At 35.0% G+C, this 26,046-nt stretch overlaps 2 protein-coding genes across 2 annotated transcripts in view; both read left to right on the forward strand.

Moving 5' to 3' along the window:
* Positions 1-1,852, forward strand: part of LOC144975906 (solute carrier family 22 member 4-like) — a 19,542-nt gene extending 17,690 nt beyond the window's left edge. Inside the window, exon 7 of the mRNA XM_078920094.1 lies at positions 1,736-1,852. Within this exon, the coding sequence (XP_078776220.1) occupies positions 1,736-1,852 (117 nt within the window). The remainder of the gene's footprint in view (positions 1-1,735) is intronic.
* A 1,426-nt stretch (positions 1,853-3,278) lies between these two features.
* On the forward strand, positions 3,279-17,733 carry LOC144975907 (uncharacterized). The gene is made up of 4 exons (XM_078920095.1): positions 3,279-3,350; positions 10,861-10,981; positions 12,787-12,859; positions 17,110-17,733. Exons 2-4 carry the CDS (start codon positions 10,914-10,916, stop codon positions 17,731-17,733), a joined length of 765 nt encoding a protein of 254 aa, XP_078776221.1. The 5' UTR covers positions 3,279-3,350; positions 10,861-10,913.
* The last annotated feature ends 8,313 nt before the right edge of the window (positions 17,734-26,046 follow it).

Here is a 26,046-nt window from a genome sequence, read left to right on the forward strand (position 1 = left end):
CCTCCCTATCCTTTCGAATAAGTGTTTCACTCCTTAACTTCTTACACTCCTCAGTACCTTTCTACTTCCGGCTATGTGGTCTAGTGGTATGACTCTCGCTTTCGGATCGGAAGGTCCTGGGTTCGAGTCTCGCGCTCGGTGCATAGTTGAGCCCTTGGAAAATGCTCTTTACTCACATTCTCTCACCGTACTCAGGTGTAAAATGAGAACCTGGCCGTTAACAGCGTTGTCTTTGTCCGAAAAATTGTAATATCGCCTAACTGGCGTCATGTCCCGTCCTACATGTTAAATGTTGCTGTTGACCAGGGACCCCTTGTAAAGAGCATTGAGCACATTTAGTGGATATTGCGCCATATAAAGCTAAATTATTCCCTTTTTTTAAAGTGCCGGCACGGGGTTTCGAACCACGACCTTCAGATCAGACTTTTCAAACACTATTATTAAAAGAGTCATGTGTAAAACTCAAAACATGATCAGATTTATAATGTATTTTTCCTCTGGATACGCGTTTATGCTTGTCGGAGAATTATTTCATAAGGGCGTCCGCCATTGTTCCGATAGTTTAGAGCCAGTTACTAAGTTAACATGCGTCATTATGAGGGAAATGACGTTACGACTGTTGAAGCCTATTCTGCAGTCTTAAGGAAAATGACTGTATGGTCACTTGTAATAATAATAGTAGGTCTTTTTCCTTAAGACGGTAGAATTGTTTATAGGACATTTGATAGGACCCAAGTCTATAGCAAAGTAAGTTGTGCCCATAAATATACACCTTGTAGTATAGATGTATAGGGAATGAGATTATCAGAAGAGTAGCGTCCCTTGGTTGGACGTCACTGATGGAGAAGTTATTAGAGAGAGAACGTCATATTAGTTTTGCGCATGCGTCTCTCGTCCTCGCTTCCGGTGAAAGCGGCATGAGACACTTCACCGAAAGCGAGGACGAGAGAGACCCATGCGCAAAACCATGTTGACGTTCTCTCTGTAAGGTGACGTCCAATCAAGGGACGCTATTCTTCCGCTAATCTCATTCACTATACCTATGGTTGCGCCATATCTAACAAACTCAGCTTCCCAATCACTGCGAGGTGTACAGGGAGCAGGGTCAGTATAAATGTCTCGACTGTACCTGGGATCGATATCGGTCCTTTTGCATGTAAAACAAACGCTCTACCAACTGTGCCATCAGAACCGCCGACATTTTCATCTTTCTAATGATAATAATAATAATAATAATAATAATAATAATAATAATAATAATAATAATAATAATGATAATAATAATAATAATAATAATAATAATAATAGTAATAATAATAATAATAATAATAATAATAATAATGATGATGATGATGATGATAATAATAATAATAATAATAATAATAATAATAATAATAATAATAATAATAATAATAATAATAATAATAATAATAATAATAATAATAATAATAATAATAATAATACTTTATTGCATTCCAAAAAAGGAATTTCTTTTGTACAGACGTGTTATAATTTTTAAAATAAGATAAAAAAGACAATGTAAATATGATGTATATATATAAACAAGGAGCAGTTTTACAACCAGAGCCGCTCTTTATATGAATAATTTCAACTCTGTAAAATAGTTAAAACTGTCACTATAAATTGAAAATTGAAAGATTGCTAAACAAATCAATAAATAAATTGATATTTACATTAATAATTAATATAATCAATATTATAATTATTTCCACAGCAAGTCTACAAAGAAGAGCGAGAATCCAGATCCACGGTGAAGAACTACACCTATTGGGATTTATTCAAGGGGAGACAACAGATAATTATCTCCCTTGTATTTTGTTATATATGGTAAGAAATCAGACGTTATCTTAACTTTAACTCCTTAATGATAAAAATCAGAGCTCATGACTCAACAAATTCTAGTGGAAACTAGTGTTTCAAAACAAAAGGAACTTCTTTCCCTTTCTAAAAAATTCCTGCGTTCTTACGCTCACGATGTATTATTACGCCAAAGAGTAGCGTTCAATAGAAAAAAAATAGTGCTCAATGCAAATGTTGTATTTTATTGATGCTTTGCGTTCCTATAGAAGACATTGAATAGGATTCAATAGTCCGATGTCACGTCCGCCCAGCAACCAGCTGCTTGGTTCTACAGAAAGAAAATCGGTACTTTTTGTTCTTAATGATATCTCAAACATATTTTCACATGTCATATAATTAAGTCAAAACATGATCAGATTTATAATGATTTTCTTCTCCTCTGGATACGCTTTTATGCTCGTGTGAGAAGAATTTCATGAGGTCTGTGATGGAGATAATGCCGTCCGCCATTGTTCCGATAGTTTAGAACCAGTTACTATGCGAGGGAAGTGACGTCACGACTGTTGAATCCTATTCACTGTCATAATCTACTGTTCGGTCAGTCCGAATCATTCGGGCTTAAAGACAGGGACGCACTCGCGGATATCGTGTCATACCACTAGACCACAAAGCCGCACATTGGGACCAATACTGTGACATCACATTATTCTGCAATGACAGAATTTATGAAGGACAACTGACAAAGCCGAAAGGCCTCTGCTGACCCTTCTCCTTCTCTCTACCTCATTAATCCTATCGATCTATCTGTCAATCTATTTATCTATCTACTCATCTAGGTATCTATCTATCTATTTATCTACCTATCTACCTATCTATCTATCTATCTATCTATCTATTTATCTACCTATCTATCTATATATCTATCTATCTATCTATCTATTTATCTACCTATCTATCTAACTGTCCATATCTATGTATATTTAATACAATATATAAAGGACTATATATATATATAATTTATGATATATATTATATATATATATTACGTATGATATATACATATATTTATATATATATATATATATATATATATATATATATATATAGAATCGTGTTTGATACAAATATGGTACGAAAAGTGCTCGACATGTAGTAATGGAGCGAATTATTATTTAAAATATTTACCACAATGTTTGGGGCAGTCTACATCAATGTTTCAGGCTTAATTTGCCATCTTCAGGACTGAGTTGTTTTGTTGACAACAGTGGTAAATATTTTAAATAATATATATATATATATATATATATATATATATATATATATATATAGACCTCGTTCTATCTCTCTTAATCTCTCTCTCTCTCTCTCTCTCTCTCTCTCTCCCTCTCTCTCTCTATCTATCTATCTATCTATCTATCTATATATCTCTCTATCTCTCTCTTTCAGATTTGGCCGGAAGTGGACCTGTATATCACTACTGTTAGTCGGGGCCCTACCAGCCGCTGGATGCTTAGTTGTCTACGACCAGGGTAAGTCACTCTGTTTCTACTTCAAAAACTGATGTTCAAAAATGAAAACATTATAAGAGCTTAGAAAAATAGAAAATAATACTAAACAATACTTTACGTTTCGGGCTCATAGCCCATCTTCATAAGATTACGAAGAAACAGTAAAAATGTTAACATTAATATCAACGTTTTTATACATACATGCGAAACAAACCTACATCCGGAAACAACATTAGCGCCAAAATGAACACACCGCCTTTCCTCCCGGACACTGCTGTACAGAATACCTCCCTGAAGAATCCATCAAAATACCAACTGATGGATGAAACAACGTTGTAGGAGGAATAAAAACCAAATGAGGAGAGGATAATACAGATTTCACTTGTCATCCACTGTTCGAAAACTTAAGAATGGAAAATTAGAAAGTCAAAAACAAACTGCAATTGAAATTACTTTACGTCTCTTATTTTATAAATGATAACCATATGACAAGTATTACAATTATTGTGATTAGTATCCACAAAACTAGACAAATGTAGGTATGAGAAGGGGAGGCCTTCCGAAAGCTCCTAGTGCTAAGGGAAACAACTCAAATATTCCCTCAACTAACACTAAGAAAAAAAAAAATCCAGTAGGGCCAGGTGGGGGAATTCCACACTCAACTTTTCCAGTTTATTGTCATAAAGTTTCTATTGATGAGGTGAACACACAAACAGAATACAAATATCCCACAGCCATTCACACTTGGATTCTGTACATAACATTTTAAAAAGGAACGACACTTCATATTCGAAATTGTCTCTTTTTTTGGCATATTCATTAATTTGGGGTAATTCCACACCCATCCTGACAAGCATGCAAAAACGGGAATGAAACAATCAGGAACCATAATTAACGTCTGAAATGAACACAACAACAATCTTTTGTACATCATGACATGAGACCAATAGACATAGGCGGGGGTCCAGATAGCTCAGTTGGTAGACCACTCGATTCACAATCAAGGGGACGGAAATCGATCCCGGGTGCAGTCTAGCGATTTGAGTAAGCAATTAGTATATTCTCCCATTCTGCTGTATCGTTTCTTGACATGGTCACGGACTGTTCCCCAGTTTAGGTTGTATAATTTGGCAGCACATTTACAGCCCATCCCTCTATATGTAACGAGATCGACCGCTTTCACCATATCTGCATGGTCATACGACACCGTCTTTTCATGTAATTCATCGCCATGATTAGCCAATCTCTATAGAAAAAGGAGAAAAACATGAACAGAAATACCTACTAGATCCAGCTCTAAAGCATGGGCATACATAAGTAACACCACGTAGGCTCACAATAAAGCTTGTTATTCAAACAGTATCAATAGGCTACATACTTCCAAGAAATTTGGATGATGTACTTTTCTAAGAAAAACAATTAGTAAACTATGTTGGGGCATTTCCACGCCCGCTTGATGTGGAATTGCTCAAATATATATATATTTCAAAAACACGGATAAGAATATAACTACTTAATTGAAATGATAGCTGGGTCCTTTCTTTGTAAAATAAAATCATTGACATTGCCACGCGGACTTGAGAACATGTCATATGACGCACGTTTAGCATTCCTTGATCTGCCCAGTCTCAAATACAGAGGAATTAGGGGAGACTTAATTCAGTATACAAGAAAATACATAATATAAATGATATAAATCCATCAGTTTTGTTTTCATTTTCCAAGATTACATATACCAGAGGCGACAAATATAAAACATATATTCCAAGATTTCAGACCAAAATAAGACAGAACTCATTTATTATACGTATAGTGAAAACATGCAATTTGTCTCTGTTTTAACACAAAAATGCATGTTCTTTGAATCAATTTAAAATCTTAGTTGATAGGGAGTTAAAGTCTCTGAGATTTAAGTATGACTAAAATATTTTTTTTCAATTTTACTAAAAAATAAATTAAAAATTAATAATTGATTAATTTCTGAATTCAATTTGATTTTGTTAATTTGTATTTATATATTTAATTATCTATTCATTTATTTATTTGTTTAATTTTGTTATTTATCCATTTATTTATTTATCTTTTTAACTTTAAATTGTCATGTGTATAATTATTCCATGACTTTCATGATGTTGTAGACTGGTTTGTAAATGTTGACAAGTAAAATGCATGACATCTGAAACAATGTTAAAATCATCATAATTTATCAGAATTATGTATGATTATTATCGTTGTTGCTTTCATGATTATTTTTGTCATTAATATTTCATTGTACCATGAACTTTGTACATTTAGGATTCATTCGATCATGACCAATTTTTAATTACAAGCTTTCTATGAGAGTATTTTTCGATTTTACATTGCCGTTTTGAAATATTTTTCCTTACATTCAAAGTTGTGTAAAACTGTCTGTGAATAATACAATGCAAGCTATATGAGATTCTGTAATTATAAACTATTGTATAAGGCATTTAAAGGATAATTCCTAAAATAAGCCTTTATAAGATAGGATAAGACATAGGACTTTGATCAAATATTTCACACAAAATAAAAGACACGAGAAATTCAAAACCTGTAGGGTGTGGATTTCCCTGATATTTATGAATCTAAAATAGGCACAGCAACTTACTTAAGGCATCTAGAACAGGTTTTAGGGTAAATTTTATATATCCGATGAATGATTAAGCATTTCTAGCTTGAGCTTCAAAGATGAAGAAAATTTAACAACATTTTGCCATATTTGAAAACCATGAGTGTTGCACTTACCTTCATTGGGCTCATAAAAACTTGAAAACTTGGCTGCTTCTTGTGTTCAAACAGGAAATAGAAATCAAAGGCAGTTAAAACTTTGAATATTATCCGATGCGTCTTTTTGCATTCTTTCTGCGAAGAGCTTGATATAATGAATGTGGGGAATTACCCCGGGTGTGGAATTCCCCCACCTTACACTACCCTTAACTAACGCTAATAGGCAAATCAAACACCTTATCACCTTTACTATGACTTATAACTAACCCTAATAGAAAAAAAATCCTCCGACCTCGAGCTAACCCTAATAGACAAAAAAAAAGTTAGGACTGCTTTGCATTACATTTCAATACTTCACAAATCAAAATGGCGGCCGAGAATCAAAACAATGGTCAAATTAGGAAATTTTAAACTTTCACAAATCTATCAAGGTTTGTTCTAGAGTTTTTAAAATGCATCTTTATGATGCTTGACAAATTGAATAAATAAACACATGACAAACGATCCACGGTGAAAATACTAATCGAATTGCTAGCACTAGGAGCTTCCGGAAGGTATTCCACGAGAAGAAATCTTTATGGATTGTAGATCCGAGTAAGTTAAACCACCTCCTTACTAAACGAAAGAGTGAAAATGGAGAGGCTTCGTATGGGAACAAAACAGACAATGGACGTCATAAAAGTGTATCCAGAGGAGAAAAACATTATCAGGTTTTGAATTTTATACATTCTGATCACATGACATGTGAAAAAGTTCTAGCCAGCATGAAGAATAAAAAGTACCGATTTTCTTTGTTTAGAACCAAGCTGCTGGTTGCTGGGAGGACGTGACATCAGACTATTGAATCCTATTATGGGTTTGATTTAACGTTGTAATGGATAATATTAGTCTGTGTTAGTTTTGTGGTATTTCCATTGCAGCAATGAGCCCATAACATTTTGGGGGTATCAGGCATGCAAAAAGTACACTTCTTTACAGGCAGTCAGATAGATAGATAGATAGATAGATAGATAGATAGATAGATAGATAGATAGATAGATAGATAGATGAATTAATATATATATATATATATATATATATATATATATATATATATATGGATAAATGTATAGATAGATAGATAGATAGATAGATAGATACTTCTTTCCAGGCAGTCAGATAGATAGATAGATACTTCTTTCCAGGCAGTCAGATAGGTAGAGAGATAAATTAATAAAGAGATAGATAATTATATAAAGGGATAGATAGATAGATAAACAGATAAATAAATAAATGAATAGATGTATAGATAATTTGATAAATAGATAGATAGATAGATAGATAGATAGATAAATAGATAGATAGATAGATAGATAGATAGATAGATAGATAGATAAATAGATAGATAGATAGATAGATAGATAGATAGATAGATAGATAGATAGATAGATAGATAGATAGATATAGAGAGAGAGAGATAGAGAGATAGAGAGAGAGAGAGAGGGAGAGAGAGATAATGGATTTATAGATAGATTGATAAATGGATAGATAGATTTATGACCACATTGTTATATAACATTACCTGGATGTTTGGTCTATATCTTCTCTACCAAACTCTATTATCCTCAGTGAATAGAAAACAGTAATGTTTTTTTTTAAATGGGAATTCCTCTTCATTAAAAAATTATTTTACGCATCATTCTCTTTGAGACCTATAAAAAAATTACTCTAAAACTGCTGTTATAAAATTAGAGATTTTACACTGTTAAACAAGTTACGCACCACAAAAAATCTCGTGCTGACACGATAGTTCCGGCTAGTGACTATGAGTACACGTCATTCTTGTTTCCGAATAAAATTAATTAAAGATTAAAATAATTAATTGATGGGGAGAGTTTATTGATAATGAAAATCACATCAAAACGAATAGATATCCCACAACACAATTTTCACGAAATAATTTTACAAATAAGAATATAGTATATAGTCCTCTATCCGTGCTGACTACTCCTGCCAATTTACACACGTGTATGACTTAAAGAAGAAGAAGAAGAAGAAGAAGAAGAAGAAGAAGAAGAAGAAGAAGAAGACTGTACACTATTTGAATCACATATTTGTTCTATTAAATCCAAGTTATTAGTATAGGCAAACAGGCGGACGCTAATAATTGTTGATTTAGTTGAAGGACAAGCACATCCCTCTACAGTTATGTATCGTTATTATTATTATTATTATTATTATTATTAGTAGTAGTAGTAGTAGTAGTAGTAGTAGTAGTAGTAGTAGTAGTAGTAGTAGTAGTAGTAGTAGTAGTAGTATTGTTATTATTATTATTATTATTATTGTCATTATTATTATTATTATTATTTTTATTATCATTATCATTATTATTATTATTATTATTATTATTATTATTATTATTATTATTATTATTAATTATTATTCTGCTTAGATTTGATGATATCTAACACAGTCTGGTGTATAAATTGATAGGCTATTTGACAGTGGCACGCACATTCTACACGCCGTGTATATAAATAATGAAACGATAGATGATATATGTCAATACATATTTTGGCCTACAAAAATAAAATAAAAATGTATTTACTAAAGAAAGCTGACTGCACAAGCATTGAAAACCAAACAAAAAAAAAAGAAAAGGATGACATTAGCTGGGTCATGGGAAGAAGGACATAATTACTTCTAAAAAAATTCGTCTACCTGCACAGCAAACAAGGTACGGCGTGCAGTCAACAGTGAGATCGTCGCCCCGTGGGTAAACATTGACATGACATGAAGGTGGGAACTAAATGCATTTAAAGATCCGGTGCGCATGTTTCATTTCTGAATGCAGACTACGTAACACAGAAATTTGAAACAGAATATTCAAAACATATGTAATGCCTCGTCTCAAAACGGTGTTAAGTCGGAATGATTAAGTTGCTGAAAATTGAATTTGTATCCAGAATTATCAGACTTAAATTGAGTTTATATGATTTATTGAGGAGAATGAATATCATATTTTATAATGCTAAATACTAATAATTCATATTTTTGGCCAGTTTAAATAGAATTTGACTGTATGGCATCTGGTCCATCCCGACATAATACCGTTTTGAGACGTTGGGTCACATATGATTGATATATTTGCTTTTTTAGTTTGATTTCTAACATTCAAGCTAATGATATTATTATTATTAAATTTAAATTATTGATTTGCCAAATTATTAAAGGTAGTCGTTAATCCCTATAATAAAAAAAATATTAGAATTAAAATTATTAATTTAGGAATATAATCTAATTTATTAATACAAGAACAAAAGGTTTTATATTAGAGGCTGAAGTTTACTTCACTAGATAAAACATTAAGGTGTTGGACTTATTTTGTTCTCGCCCTAAAAGTAATATCCCCAACTATGCATTGTAGTTACTGAACCTTCTGTTACTGGCCTAGGGGGTACCTAATCCAGAAATGTAAAATCATACACAATATTGTCATATTATAACGATGTAAATGACTTTTATTGGATTGAATCAATCTTTAGATGCCATGTTGATGTAACTTACAATTATGATTTCATTCTCAAAAGTTATATGAATGCAAGTCATAAGGTTGGTCATATGCATACCGATTTGAAATAGATAGTTAAATTCTTGAAGTTGTAGTTTAGCGTGTTTGTCTATTTCAAGTATTAAATTAAATGTTATAAGACAAAAAAAATTGTCGGATTGTAATCGAAAATATTGAAATCTTGTAAATATTTCTCAATTATCACCTGTGGGTGAAAATTACTTAAAAGTAATGAAATACATTAGATTAAATTTAATTCAAAATGTCTTTAATGTCGGAAATATTTTGCATTTCACTCTCAGAATACATCGGAGAAATAACAACTAAGAAATAAGAAACAAATAGATAAATACCCGTATTACATCTTTATGATCTTTCTCCGACATTCAGATGATTGTACATAGATGTAGGCAAATATAGCAATATTATATCAACACTAGTAAACAAGCTCTCCATAACAATGACTCACGTACTCTCACTCCATCCATTTTTTTACTCCCTTTATTAAAAAAAAAAACAGTTTTTTCTTTAAAATATGGAAAAATATTTTTTAAATGGTGCAAAGAATACATGCATTGTTGATGTTAAAACAGAGACGATTCCATGTTTACAATAAATAAAATATGGAAATTGAAAGTTAAAGAACCACTTTTAAAAACGCTCTGGGTTAAGAAAAAACTACAAAGAAACCATTTACATTTTTTACCGGGCTACAAAGACATAAGTTTTTTAAATTGGATAAAAGAGGACGTACCTACAACACACACACACACACACATACACACACACACACATACACATACACACATTAAAATTGTTCGCCTATATTATTATGACAATCTAATATAAATATATATAATATGTATTCTGTGTTTACTTGAAAAAGGCCAAAGGCCGAAACGTCGTTTGTTTTGTGTTGTTCATTCATGAGTCAGATTTACTCCCTTTATCTTTATCTCCATTTTATTGACTATTTATGAGTAGCCATAAACGTGTAGAGTCTGATTGCTACAATTTAGTGAGAACTACTCATAACAAATGGCTGTCTAAAAACAATAACAAAGAGCTGAGTGACGTCAATTTCGCAAAAGTCCCAGGTTTGAGAGTTTTTGCCAAGACGAGGAACATTTAAATCGATCGATATTTGAAGGGCAAGTTTTCTGGTCAAATTGTTAAATATGTGTTTTTCCAGAGTGCACCAGTTAACAAGTTAATTCAAAAATTCCATTTCAGTCCCATCTGACTCTCGTGGTGGGTGGATAACAGGCCTTAGTTTGGCCTCCAAGATGGGTCTTGGGGCTGCCTGGGCTGTGACGTCAACATGGGTCAGTGAGCTTCATCCAACAGTAATCAGGTACGTGGCATAAACAGAATTAGTCCACAACTTAAGCTTTTATATAGCGCAATATCCACTTAACGTGCTCAAAGCGATTTACAAAGGGTCCCTGACCAACAGCAACGTGTAACATGTGGAACGAGACATGACGCCTGTTAGGTGATGTTATAATCTTTTCTCGACAGAGACAACGCTGTTAACGACCAGGTACTCATTTTACACATGAGTAAGGTGAGATAATGTGAGTAAAGAGCCTTTTCGAAGGACTCAACTACGCGCCGAGCGAGGCTCGAATCCAGGACTTTCCGATCCGAAAGCGGGTGCTATACCACTAGACCACATAACGGCACTAACCCTATCATTTCTTAGTAAATACGTAATCGTTGAATAATGCTTTGATTGCCATTGTAGACATTTTTTTTAAAAGTTTCCTTATTGAGAATGATATCTTTTTTTTTCTTCTTTTTGTTTGTTTTTTTTTTTTTTGTTTTTGTGTTGTTGTTTTTTTTTTGTTTTTTTTTTTGTTTTTGTGTTGTTTTTTTTTGGTTTTTTTTTTGTTTTTGTGTTGTTTTTTTTTGTTTTTTGTTTGTTTGTTTTTGTGTTGTTTTTTTTTGTTTTTTTTTTTTGTTTTTGTGTTGTTTTTTTTTTTGTTTTTTTTTGTTTTTGTGGGGGTTTTTTGTTTTTTGTTTTTTTTTTGTTTTTAAAAAAACTTTTTATCAATTTTTTTTTTAAATCTTCGATTTTAATTTTCTAACATTATTTATTTATTTGAGATCAGTATTTGTGTGCCATGTTTCTTTTTACCATTGATTTTTTTTAATTATTGTTATTATTCTTTAATTTATTATCATTGTATAAACGTACATCGGTAATCACAAAGCAGCGTGCTAAACTACAATCTAAAACTATTTAAACCTCATGGACGTATGCAACAACAGTTTCATTAATTAACCATCATCGCCAACGGAGGTGCATAAAACGATGCGTTTTTTACACTGCCAACCAGGGGGTTCATAAAAACGGTGTGTTTTTGTACATCTCTCGGAGGTGCATAAAAACGCTACCATTGCAAAAGTCTAAAATTTGTATCTATAGATAGTTCGAAGATGACGTCATTCGGGCCTTTGTTATTGTTTTTGCCATCCGCGTTTCTGGGTTGTTCTCACTAAACTGAATTAACCAGACTATAAAAGTTCATGGTTACACAGAGTTTGTGTGTTGGTCCGTTATACTTCCGGATGGAAATGTTGTGAACTCCTTGGCCAAGAGCATTCTATCTATAGATTGAATGCTTTTGGCTAAGAAGCTCACAACATTGCCATCCGGAAGTATAACGGACCAACACATAAAACTGTGTGGAACAATGAACGTTTATAGTCTGGTTAATACAGTTTAGTGAGAATTACTCATGAACGCGGATGGCAAAAAAAAAAACATTAACAAAGACCTGAGTGACGTCAACTTCGAACTGTCAATAGACACTTAGATAAGACTTATAGTTTGACGTCTGACCGTGGCCTTCGTAAAGTTATGGCCTGACACTGACCAAAAAATGACGTCAAAATGCCAGTCTTTTGCCACAAAAGAATACAAATCGCGAGTTCAATAGTTCAACCAATGAAATAACTTGTTTCCATGAGCTCTACTAACGACAACTCACTAGGCGGTGCAAAAAACAAATAATGACGTCAAACTGCCCGTCCTTTTAGATTTCAGTGTCAGGCTATAACATAACGATGTCTACGGTCAGTGCCAGGCTAAATTAACGATGGCTACGATTTTAATCATCCCGACCTAATATATGACGTCATTTCTATTTTTAGGAGTATAAGCTACGGCCTGGTGAACACAGCAGCTCGCATAGGAGGAATTCTGGCACCTTTCGTCATCGATCTCGTGAGTAACTTGCTTTGTATGGCTGCGGCTATTCGGACTCGAGTCTGAATAATCTCCCGTGGCTGTATAGGTTTTTTGGGTTTTATAACATATTTTAATTACTGATAACTCGTACATACAATTAATGCAAATCAAAATTCCGATTTTAGTAAAAAAAATAATTTTTAATTGAGCTTTATATAGGGCAATATCCACTAATTTATGTGCTCAAAGCGCTTTACAAGGGGTCCCTGGTCAACAGTAGCATTTAACACGTAGGACGGGACATGACGCCTGTTAGGCGATACTACAATTTTTTGGACAAATACAACGCTGCTAACGCACAGGTACTCATTTTACACATGAGTACTGTGAGAGAATGTGAGTAAAGAGCCTTTTCCAAGGACTCAACTATGCGCCGAGCGCGAGGCTAGAACCCAGGACCTTCCGATCCGAAAGCGAGTGTCAAACCACTAGACCACAAAGCCGCACTCTTACAGTGCTTAACAAAGAATATAATATCCTATATTATAATCTTTGGTCTAAACCCGCCTCATTTGACGCTGATCGATTGGAAGTCCAGATAGAATTAAAAAAGAAAAGAGTTAAAACTCTCCAAAAGTAACAAAAGTCAGTCAAAGTAATACGCTTCAACAGTCGTAACGTCACTTCCTTTCTTATGACGCATGGTAACTTAGTAACACTGGCTCTAAACTATCGGAACAATGGCGGACGCCCGTATGAAATATTTCTCCGGCGAGCATAAAAACGTATCCAGAGGGGAAAAAAACATAAATTTGATCATGTTTTGACATTTTACACAATCTGATCACAAGGCATATGAAAAGTTCTAGCCAGCATGAAGAATAAAAAGTAATGATTTTCTTTGTTTAGAACCAAGATGGCCGCCGTTGCCGGGCGGCGTGACATCAGACTACTGAATCCAATTGTGGTTTAAATTAATAGATAGTATGGGCTTGGCCAAGAAGCTCATAACATTGCCATCCGGAAGTATAACGGACCAACACACAAAACTGTGTGTATCCATGAACGTTTATAGTCAGGTTAATACAGTTCAATGAGCATAAACGCGGATGGCACAAAACAATAACAAATACCCCATTGACGTCAACTGCATACTATCTATAGCTTTTCAAACAACAATTACATATTCTGATAGTGTGAGGAGACAGGAAACAGGGGTATGAGCTGAGTCAGTGTCACATGAGGAAAACAGAATTTCTTCTGAACTCTTTTCATAATTTTCTTTATCAGTTCCACCATCTGCCTATTACTGGCCACATTGTATCGTCCTCCCCCTCTGTATGCGCACGCACATTGGAGTTTGATTCCGCTCACATTGTGTCGTCCTCATCTCTGTATGCGCACGCACATTGGAGTTTGATTCCGCTCACATTGTGTCGTCCTCATCTCTGTATGCGCACGCACATTGGAGTTTGATTCCGCCGACATTGTGTCGTCCTCATCTCTGTATGCGCACGCACATTGGAGTTTGATTCCGCCCACATTGTGTCGTCCATATCTCTGTATGCGCACGCACATTGGAGTTTGAGTCCGAATATCCACGGGAGACTATTCAGACTCGAGTCCGAATTGCCACTTCGGCTTTGTATTGCCTTGTTGTCTTCAACATGGGCGGCTATGTGGTCTTGTGGTATGACACTCGCTTTCGGATCGGAAGGTCCTGGGTTCCAGTCTCGCTTAGCGCATAATTGAGTCATTTGAAAAGGCTCTTAATCACATTCTCTCACCGTACTCAGGTGTATAATATGTGTCTGGGCGTTTACTGCGATGTCTCTGTCGGAAAAAAATGTAATATATATAACCCCTAACAGGCGTCATGTCTCGTTCTATATTATGCCAGATGTTGTTGTTGGTCAGGGACCCTTTAGAAAGCGCCTTGAACACATTTAGTGGATAGTGCTCTATATAAAAGCTCATTTTATTTGGGTTTTTGTTCTGTGTTTTTTCTTTTATTCTGGGGTGCGGGGGTATTTTTTTAAAGATTTATCATCTATAACGTTGATGATTCGGGTTCGAATCACCGCCTGACCCGTCTTAGTAGGGGGGTGGCTATATTGGTTGATTTGGTGTCTGGCACCACATCCATCTTATAAAAATTGATTGCAACATTAAAAAATAACAACACAAAAAAAGAAAAAAAAACCCCGAGAAATGGTATAGATATTTCGCCTCTAACTTATTTGAGTCTAAGTCTATTCTTTAATTGTTTTACTTTCTTTTGGATTTATAAATAAATAAAGCATGTTTTAGTCATTTACCTCTTATTCTGGCACTACCCTATAGATAGTATGCGCTTGGCTAAGAAGCTCATAACATTGCCATCCGGAAGTATAACGGACCAACACACAAAACTGTGTGTAACCATGAACGTTTATAGTCAGGTTAATACAGTTCAGTGAGAATTACTCATAAACGCGAATGGCAAAAAAACATCAACAAAGACCTGAGTGACGTCATCTTGGAACTATCTGTAGATAGTATGCAGATGACGTCACTCAGGCCTTTGTTATTGTTTTTGCCATCAGCGTTTGTGAGTTGTTCTCACTAAACTGTATTAACAAGACTATAAAAGTTCATGGTTACACCGAGTTTGTGTGTTGGTCCGTTATACTTCCGGATGGCAATGTTGTGAACTCCTTGGCCAAGCGCATTCTATCTATACTGTAAGCACGCACGCCACTGGACGTCTTTATCTTTTTTAGTAACCCGTTGTCGTCTTTATCATCGTTATCGTTATCGTCAATATTTGTATGACACGTATTATTTTGCTCCTAATTTGTGTTTATTTATATTGTAGATATTATTTTAAAAACTTTTCTGGGTTTTGTTTTGTTTTTTTTGTTTTGTTTTTTGTTTTGTTTGTTTGTTTTTTTGGTTTTATTGTTGTTTGGGTCACTTGATTTCTTATAGTTTTTGGTTTTAATTCCCTTTTATTTTTATTTTTTTTTTATCATTTTCAATCTTTATTATATCCCTTCAGAACCAAAAGGCCCATGGAGCCGGTATGATCTGCGGTTTCTATTGCGTGAACCGACCAAAACAATTGCTTGCTAACCTTTGGATAGGACGCTAGTCTATCGCGATTTACTTTCCGCCAGATCTAATAGACCCAGCTACCCAATCACTGCTGGGAGGGTCAGCAAAAAAAAAATCTAGACTGCACACGGGATCGATCTCGGTCCCGCTGATTATGAAGCGTGTGCTTTACCTACTGAACTATCGGGATCCTTAACCTTTAGTATAATATTATGGCATAAATAATTCTGGGTCAGGTACTCATTTTACACCTGAGTGTGGTGAGACAATGTGAGTAAAGAGTCGTTTCCAAGGAATCAACTATGAGCCGAGCGAGTCTCGAACCCAGGACCTTCCCCGCACTCTTACCGTGCTTATATGTAAAATAACGATAAGTATTGAATTGTAAGCTTCAATTTGCTAGACGAAGACATAGACTGTGGACGTTTCGGGTTTCCCCTTTATCAACAAAACAGGATGAATGAAACACAAGAGACGAATGTAGTGTTTCATTCATCCTGTTTTGTTGATGAAGGGGAAACCTGAAACGTCCTCAGTATCCGTCTTCGTCTAATGAATTGAAGCTTACGATTCAATCCTTATCGGGGATTTTTCCTTCGAGCTTCAAGCTGCAGCATTTTCATTGTGTGTAAGATAAATACCTGGCCTCTAACAGCTTTGTTTCTCTCTGTAGAAGACAAAACAATTGCAATGTCGTCTAACGGGCGTCGTGTCTCGATCTCATCCAACATGGTAAATGTTTCTGTTTTCTTGGGACCTCTTGCAATGCGCTTTGAGCACTTTCAGTGGATATTGAGCTAAATAGGTGCTCAAGGTTTTTTGGGGTTTTTTGGGGTTGTTTTTTACATTTTTTTTAGCAATTACTAAAAACATCGCTTTCTGTAATAATTGACATTGTCTCTTCTCTCCTCCATCCCCCCTCCATCCACACAAACACACACACACACACACAAACATACACACAAACACACAAACACACACACAAACACAAACACACACACACAAACACACACAAACACACACACACAAACACACACACAAACACACAAACACACACACAAACACAAACACACACACAAACACACACAAACACAAACACAAACAAACACACACAAACACACACACACAAACAAACACACACAAACAAACACAAACACACACAAACAAACAAACATACACACACACAACAGGACAATGCGCCAGTAGCAGCATACGCCATCATCACATCTATGGTGCTCCTAGCCATTCTGCTGGCCTTGGCCGTCCCGGACACAAAAGGGAAAGATTTGGCCGACAGCATCGGTAAATCCTCATCAGCACCAAGGACAACTTCAGGCGAGATCAAACCAGCGGCTCTGGGAGTACAGATGGCAGCAGCGAGTATTGGGAAACCTCCAGGCGATTTCGTTCACACTGACGACATTGAGAAAAATGGAGAATTGATTAGCAAGGATGTTGTTCCTACTCAAAAAATGACACACTCTGTTGACACGGGTAATGATGTCACAAGTCAAAAAAAGACACAGTCTGCAGACACGGGTAATGATGTCACTAGTCAAAAAATGACACAGTCTGTAGACACGGGTAATGATGTCACTAGTCAAAAAATGACACAGTCTGTAGACACGGGTAATGATGTCACTAGTCAAAAAATGACACAGTCTGTAGACACGGGTAATGATGTCACTAGTCAAAAAATGACACAGTCTGTAGACACGGGTAATGATGTCACTAGTCAAAAAATGACACAGTCTGTAGACACGGGTAATGATGTCAGCGATGAGGCGTCATCGAAAGAAACGAGTAATTTTTGATGATTTTTTTTTAAAAAGAAGTGTATTATCACCATTGACTACTATATAATAAACGTTCATATTCATAAATCATATAACACAAAAAGAAACCTAACCTGTACAGAACATTATTTGTCCTATTTTTAGAAAAGATAAAATCAGGAAATGAATATTATGTAACCCTTCGTCACAAACGGTATTTTGTCGGTGTGATTTATATGCTAAATATATCTATTTTGTAATTTGCTGCTATGTGGTCTCGTGGTATGACACTCTCTTTCGGATCGGAAGGGCTAGGTTCGAAACTCGCTCGGAGTCCTTGAAAAAGGCTCTTTACTCACATTCTCTCACCGTACTTAAGTGTAAAATGAGAACCTGACCGTAAACAGCTCATGACGTTTATTTGTAAATACAACATAAAATTGAATCATGTCTTCACAGCTCATCTAGGTGATTACATCTCACTAAATTCTCTATATAGATAGTATGCGCTTGGCTATGAAACTCGCAACATTGCAATCCGGAAGTGTAACGGACCAACACACAAAACTACGTGTAACCTTGAACGTTTATAGTCTGGTTAATACAGTTTAGTGAGAATTACTCATAAACGTGGATGGCAAAAAACAATAACAAAGACCTGAGTGACGTCAGCTTCTTACTATCTATTAGCCACTCCCACGCCTCGTTCTGAAAAAAGTCCGCGAAATTAAAGGGGAGGCAAGAGAAAATCAGATGATCGTTAAAATAGTAACAGAAACGTGGAGGTGCTCGGCAATGAATGCAAGAAAGACATTTAAAACGCCGTAAAAATGTTTAAAAATCACTTAATGTTATACGAGTAATTACCATCCATAACAACCTGTCAAATTAACATATGTAAGATGCCAAGCCAAAATTAATAATAAAATAATAAAGAACACGATTGACCGTTGACTACACATGCATACGAGTACCAGAAATATTTTGTAAACAATGTAACACAATATAATGTGTAAGCTTCAAAGCAAATGCAACCACAAATAACATCAAAGAACAATGTGGGACTACTGTTTTAATTTCATAAAACCAAACGCATATTTTCTGCCCCGATATTGAACGTGTAGTTAGTATGTATCGTACAAACAACATTCGTTTAGACAGGTAGTCGGGATTCTAGCCCCAGTTTTATTTGGGCAACCGTGATTGGGATTTCACTCAATGCACTTATTATTATTATTATTATTATTATTATTATTATTATTATTATTATTATTATTATTATTATTATTATTATTATTATTATTATTATTATTATTATTATTATTATTATTATTATTATTATTATTATTATTATTATTATATAATAATAATATTAATAATAATAATAATAATAATAATAATAATAATAATAATAATAATAATAATAATAATAATAATAATAATAATAATAATAATAATAATAATAATAATAATAATAATAATAAGCAGTTGAAAGCAGTCTTTGGTGTATAAGTGCATATGTACATTATTTCTTATAATAAATGCTTCAAAACAAAACAAAACAAAACTAAAAAAATAAAAATAAAGAATAAATGAATAAAAATATCTATTTGGGCATTTACTTACATTAATAGTCTTGAAAATCACAATCACAATCCATGAAAATTAAATATCCCATAATCCGAAGAAGACATGAATTTAATCCAAAATCCAACACAGGAATGTATTTTAATAGGAGACAGATATCCTATTAAAACTATAGCATTACTTGCAAACAACAATACCCCACTCTGCGTTTAACGGGCTTGTGGCCGTCACATTGTAAATTGTGACCGCATTAGGGTAATCGGTGTCCTAAAGACTGACATACTGACATACAATAAATGAGAACTATAAAGAATCCATTCTAGAATTCAACTACAAACTGAAAAGCATGATAAATATCACTCTATCAAATAATTTTCTTTGCACAGGTTCACTCACACTCTCCTTTATTGCAAAACATTGATAATTGAGAAAAAGTTTGTATTTCAATTATAAACTTAATCACATAATCTAAATGATGGAGAATAAAAGCAGCTAATTATAAAAAATTTCACAGATCAAGTTATCTATTTGAACTCCGCATATTTAGCTTAATTACTCAATGACCATAAATTTTTTAAAACTGCATTGTTTCATTTAAACAAGACCATGACGCTTATGCCTGGACCGGGTATTCACAACTTCTGCATTTGCATTCCACTTTTGAATCGAATTAATCTCTATCTTGTCCGTTTATTTGCAAAGTTTCTGCACTTCATAAATAAGACCATAACGCTTATGTCTGGACCGGGTATTCACAACTTCTGCATTTGCATTCAACTTTCGAATCGAATTAATCTCTATCTTATCCGTTTATTTGCAAAGTTTCTGCACTTTATAAATAAGACCATAACGCTTATGTCTGGACTGGGTATTCGCAAATTTTCCTATTGTGTTCCACTTTTCGAATCGAAATAACATCTAGTCTATCCGTTTATTTGCAAAGTTTCTGCACTTTATAAATAAGACCATAACGCTTATGTCTGGACCGGGCATTCGCAAATTCTGCTTATGTGTTCCACTTTTCGAATCGAATTAATCTCTATTTTATCCGTTTATTTGCAAAGTTTCTGCATTTTATAAATAAGACCACGACACTTATGTGTTAGATTGTTCGCAAATTCTGCCTTTGTGTTCCACTGTTCGATTAGAATTAATCTCTATTTTATCCGTTTATTTGAAAAGATTCTGCACTTTATAAATAAGACCATAACGCTTATGTCTGGACTGGGTATTCGCAAATTTTCCTATTGTGTTCCACTTTTCGAATCGAAATAACATCTAGTCTATCCGTTTATTTGCAAAGTTTCTGCACTTTATAAATAAGACCATAACGCTTATGTCTGGACCGGGCATTCGCAAATTCTGCTTATGTGTTCCACTTTTCGAATCGAATTAATCTCTATTTTATCCGTTTATTTGCAAAGATTCTGCACTTTATAAATAAGACCATAACGCTTATGTCTGGACTGGGTATTCGCAAATTTTCCTATTGTGTTCCACTTTTCGAATCGAAATAACATCTAGTCTATCCGTTTATTTGCAAAGTTTCTGCACTTTATAAATAAGACCATAACGCTTATGTCTGGACCGGGCATTCGCAAATTCTGCTTATGTGTTCCACTTTTCGAATCGAATTAATCTCTATTTTATCCGTTTATTTGCAAAGATTCTGCACTTTATAAATAAGACCATAACGCTTATGTCTGGACTGGGTATTCGCAAATTTTCCTATTGTGTTCCACTTTTCGAATCGAAATAACATCTAGTCTATCCGTTTATTTGCAAAGTTTCTGCATTTTATAAATAAGACCACGACACTTATGTGTTAGATTGTTCGCAAATTCTGCTTATGTGTTCCACTGTTCGATTAGAATTAATCTCTATTTTATCCGTTTATTTGAAAAGATTCTGCATTTTATAATAATAATAATTGTTCAAAATTTTACCTCACACCCGATATTACAAGTACAAGTGAGCCAGGTGATGAAGATTGTCAAACAGTGTGACAGATGAAATAGGAAGAGAGAGAGAGAGAGAGAGAGAGAGAGAGAGAGAGAGAGGATGAGAGAGAGAGAGAGAGAGGATGAGAGAGAGATTCGTTTTTTGTTCAAAATTTCTCTCTCTCTCTCTCTCTCTCTCTCATATTGCACAAGGTTGTACTATTTTACTATTTATCAAGAACAGCCAAGGTGGCAACCCAGTCTCTGTATAAACTAAGCAAGATGGCAACAGGGACCTCGCTCCTTATCCAATGCCGAAGCTTTAATTTGAGTCAAACGGTTTGGTTAAAAAAAAAAACACCCAAAATAAGTTCGTGTGTGATGGAAGTTGAAGTCGGCTTATTATAAAATCGTTTATGGTCTGTTTGGATTACCCTTTTTAAATAGAAAAGGTGAATATAACATAAACTTGAAGAATAGGCAAGCTAAATGAAAATTAAATTGACTGATTAAATGAGTACGCGAGGCTGAGTTGCGAACGACTACTGGGTTCCGACATTCCGATCCCAGTGTCATTCATGTTCACCGTACCGTGTTACTGTCTACACACTACACTGCATTGTTAGTGACTGGTCATGTCTTTTTGTTTGTATGTTTTACGCAAGCTTAATAAAAATTAAATTGACTGATTAAATGAATACGTGAGGCAGAGTTGCGAACGACTCATGGGTTCCGACATTCCGACCCCAATGTCAGTGTCAGTCATGTTCACCGTACTGTGTTACTGTCTACACACTACACGGCATTGTTAGTGACTGGTCATGCCTTTTTTGTTTGTATGTTTCTTTTAATATGGGTCAATTTACAAAGAATAATAATAGAAATGTTCAAAACAAAAACTAGATTCACTATTACGTGCCTGTAATGAAGTGCTTTCCACAAACCGTGAGCGAGAATGATGGTGGAGGTAATGGCAACCATGTGGGTTTGTTATTGCTTCCTGCCTCCGTCAACCCACGCATCCAGTTGCGTAACCCACGCTGAATCTGACCAATAGATAGAACAATATTGACGTCACTCAAGTTTTGTTATTGTTTTTTTTTCCTATCCGCGTTTATGAGTGATTCTCACTAAACTGTATTAACCTGACTATAAACGTTCAAGGTTACACGTAGTTTTGTGTGTTGGTCCGTTACACTTCCGGATTGCAATGTTGTGAGTTTCTTAGGCATGTCCACAGCATCTATAGTGGGAACGAAAATGACATCACTCAGCTATTTGTTATTGTTGTTCGACAGCCAGTTTTTTTTATTACACCCTCTGAACTCCATCAACCAGACTATAAACATTCAAGGTTACACATAATTTTGTGTCTTTGTACATTATATCCGCCTGGCGGATGGTATGAGTAATTTAGATAAAGGCATCGCATAAATTTGCCATAAGTTTCTATATTTGTGCGATTGATATGGGGGGTGGGGGGTGGAGGGTAGAAAGTAGAAAGTGCGTGTTTTTTACTTAAATACATTCCATCAAAACTCAAATGCCATGTTTACCGATTTGACATCACAATCCACATACGGAAATAGCCCGCCCTGAGTTTCTTGTCAGGATATTTTCATTTCCGTCTCGGATTGCGGTTTAAACGATGGATTGAATTATCACGTGGTCAGTGAAGTGAGCCACAGTCGGACGGAACATGACGCCTGTTAGGCAATGCTATATTATTTTTCGGACCGAGATAACGCTGTCAACGGCCAGGTACTCATTTTCCACCTGAGTACGGCGAGAGAATGTGAGTAAAGACCCTTTTCCAATGACTCAACTATGCGTCGAGCAAGTCTCAAACCCAGGACCTTCCGATCCGAAAGCGAGTGTCTTACCTCAAGACCAAATATCCGCACATAACTGAACTTCATAAGAATTCAGCTCAGTGTTTTAATTTTAGTCAACCGGAAAGCTACGCATTTCACACCTGAGTATGGTGAGAGAATTTTATGATAGAAATACAAAGACACGACTTTACACCAACCACCGAGTAAGCCGGGACACGAACCAGATACCTACTAGTCCGAATGCCACAGACTACTACAAAGACCAGCATGAACTTCATAAGAGTCCAGGTCAATGCCTTTCTGTTCAGTGAGCTGGACTAAAGGACCATACTGATAAGTGGATCGCTGTCCACCGTTATCTAACACACACCCGTTACATGTCAAAGCGTAAGTTGTGACCCTTCGTATCCAGGCAGTACCTTACCATGTCGGGGTGAACTCGCAGACCTGCCAAGTACTATGAAAAAGTCGTAGAAAAAGCGAATTTTTGGCTCAAGGTACAGAGCTGCAAATTTTTATTTTTTTTCAATTATGAAATTCCCTTTATTATTCATCCCCATGTGGTTTCTTAGAAGAATGTTAAGAATCTCATGGACAGAGAACAAAACTAATGAAGAAGTATTAAAGCAAGCTGAAACTAAAAGGTTATTAATTCGTACAATAAGAAAAAGACAAATGCAATTTTTAGGACACCTAAATCGACATAAATGTATTGAACATCTTGCTCTCACGGGAAAGATAGAAGGTAAAAAGAGTAAAGGTAGACCAAGAAAAACTTATTTGAATAGTTTGAACAGCTGGGTGACAAAGAAAGAGAAGAGTAATATTAGTTTTCTGAGGTTATCTGATCAGAGAGATGAATGGCGTATCATGATCACCGATGTCTGGCACAGACTTGGTACTTGAAGAAGAAGATGAAGATTCATCCCCATGGGGAAATTTGTCTTTTGGGTATATTCCAAAGGAAGACTGGAATAACCCAGGCGTCAGATACAGAGCAGCGCCGCAAAGTGAGCTAGGGCGAGGTGACTTGCTCAAGGCCATCACACAGCGCGGCTGGTAATCGAACTCGATACCTTTTGGGTACGAAGCAAAGTCCGTACGCTGACCCACGCTGACCCACGCTGCCCCATCTTTGACTCAATAAATCATGTCCAGAAGGAAAGTCTAGCTTCTTAGAATCGACATTCAGGACATTAGAGCATTGTTGGATCATGCCAAGGGCATTTTTTTTTCATTTCTAAAGCTATTTTAAGTCAATTTCTCTTATTTTTTTCTTGGAAACTACGAATTTTTGAAATTTTAAGTTGGCAGATCTGAACTAGAAGATCTTCAGAGCCGTTATACCCGTGGAGCCGGAGAAGTTTTTTTCCCGGTTTCTATATAGCGTGAAACAGACAACAGGAATGTGCTTGCTACCCTTTGGACATGACTCTATTCTATAGCAAAGTACTTTCCCTCCAGATCTAGGAGATCCAACTATCCATTTACATTTACAGTGTATTATCCATAACAGGCGATGAGTCTCGTTCTACATGATTAGTGTTGCTTCAGGCTAGTGATCACTTGAAAAGCGCTTTGAGCACGTTGTCATGGTCTCAAGTGAGTAAAGAGCTACTCGACTATGCATAAAGATATATGTAGAATGAGGCCCCAGAATTTACTAGTTACTATAAATGAAAAACAATTAACGATTTGTTTACAATGAAATAAAAATAATGATGAAATTTAATTAAAAGAGATAAACAGTGATCGTGGCAGTTACAAATAGAGATATGAATATTTTACGTAACTTATGATAATATGTCAGGTTCGTAAGTTTACGTTTCCAGGCAGTTGATGGGCTTGGATGGTCTATTCCTCTGATAACAGGATCGGACTCGTAAAATTCCACTTCCAGGCAATTGGTAATGGGTTAATATGTAGTCCTTTGACAGCGGGTTTGGGTTTGATCCTTGAAGATTATACAATCAAAGTTAAAAGCTCCGGCGTCTTAATGGTGTAGATATAATATCTACAAAGTCCCAAAAGATAAAAATCTTACAGTATATAGAAGGAATAGAGCGACTGGCCGTCCGGCATAGATTGTGGAGAGAAGTGAGTGTAGAGTGTTAGACCTATCAGCTTTTATAATAAGTGGCTACGTGACAGAATGTAGAACGAAAAGTATTCACTAATTAGAAATTAATTCGAGGGAAGGCTATAAAAGGAAAGACGATCTAATATTAGAAGGTAAAGTTTATCTAAGCCTACCGAAATATAACTGGAGTGAGATGAATTCAGTTCTTAATAAAATAAAATTTAATAAGATAATTGTGAACAACCTTTACTGTGACACCCCCCACCCACGTTTAAAATATACTCTTTAACCATTATGGGAAAGATAGATTTTACAAACGGAAGTAAATTTACTATCATGATACTCTAGCATTAATCCATTGTTATGATTTGTGCTACAATTAAATTATTTATTAACTAGACATGGAAATGTTTATATTAACGTAGGTATATGAATGGGTGACAATAACAATGAAAGATTGTGATTACAAATCATTGTGATGAACAACATGATGGCAATGTGATTACAAATCATTGTGATAAACAATAGTGATGGCAATGAAGCATGATTTAAGTCGATGATATGAAGGTAATTTACTGAATGAAATGAATGAAAATGTAAATGGAATATTGACATTTCAATTATTAATCATAAATGAGTGAAAATTCATAACAATAATAGATAAAGAGAAGATTTCCCAAATCATGAATGGGTATGGTATATATATCCAAACAATACTCAATGTTACATTAAGTTGGGTCATCATGTTTACAAATAAAATTATCGAAATTGTGCGTTCTGATTTGGCATAGTTTGCGAGGTAACTAACAGTATGCATGGGAGGTTAAGTTATACCCTTCTCACGTGTTTACACTAATCGAGAAAGTAGGTCGGCGTGAATATTTTCACAGCCTGGTATGTGAGAGATACT

The sequence above is a fragment of the Berghia stephanieae genome, chromosome 6 (assembly GCF_034508935.2).
Source record: "Berghia stephanieae isolate SIO BIC M18660-M18661 chromosome 6, UCSD_Bste_1.3, whole genome shotgun sequence".
In the NCBI taxonomy this organism is placed as follows: Eukaryota; Metazoa; Mollusca; class Gastropoda; order Nudibranchia; family Aeolidiidae; genus Berghia; species Berghia stephanieae.

Bases quoted from the DNA above. Each gene is read 5' to 3' on its own strand.
- LOC144975907 (XM_078920095.1), top strand. From the start codon at position 10,914: ATGGGTCTTGGGGCTGCCTGGGCTGTGACGTCAACATGGGTCAGTGAG. The intron at 10,982-12,786 runs GTACGTGGCATA...TTCTATTTTTAG, and splicing joins CTTCATCCAACAGTAATCAG to GAGTATAAGCTACGGCCTGG. The intron at 12,860-17,109 runs GTGAGTAACTTG...CACACACAACAG, and splicing joins CACCTTTCGTCATCGATCTC to GACAATGCGCCAGTAGCAGC.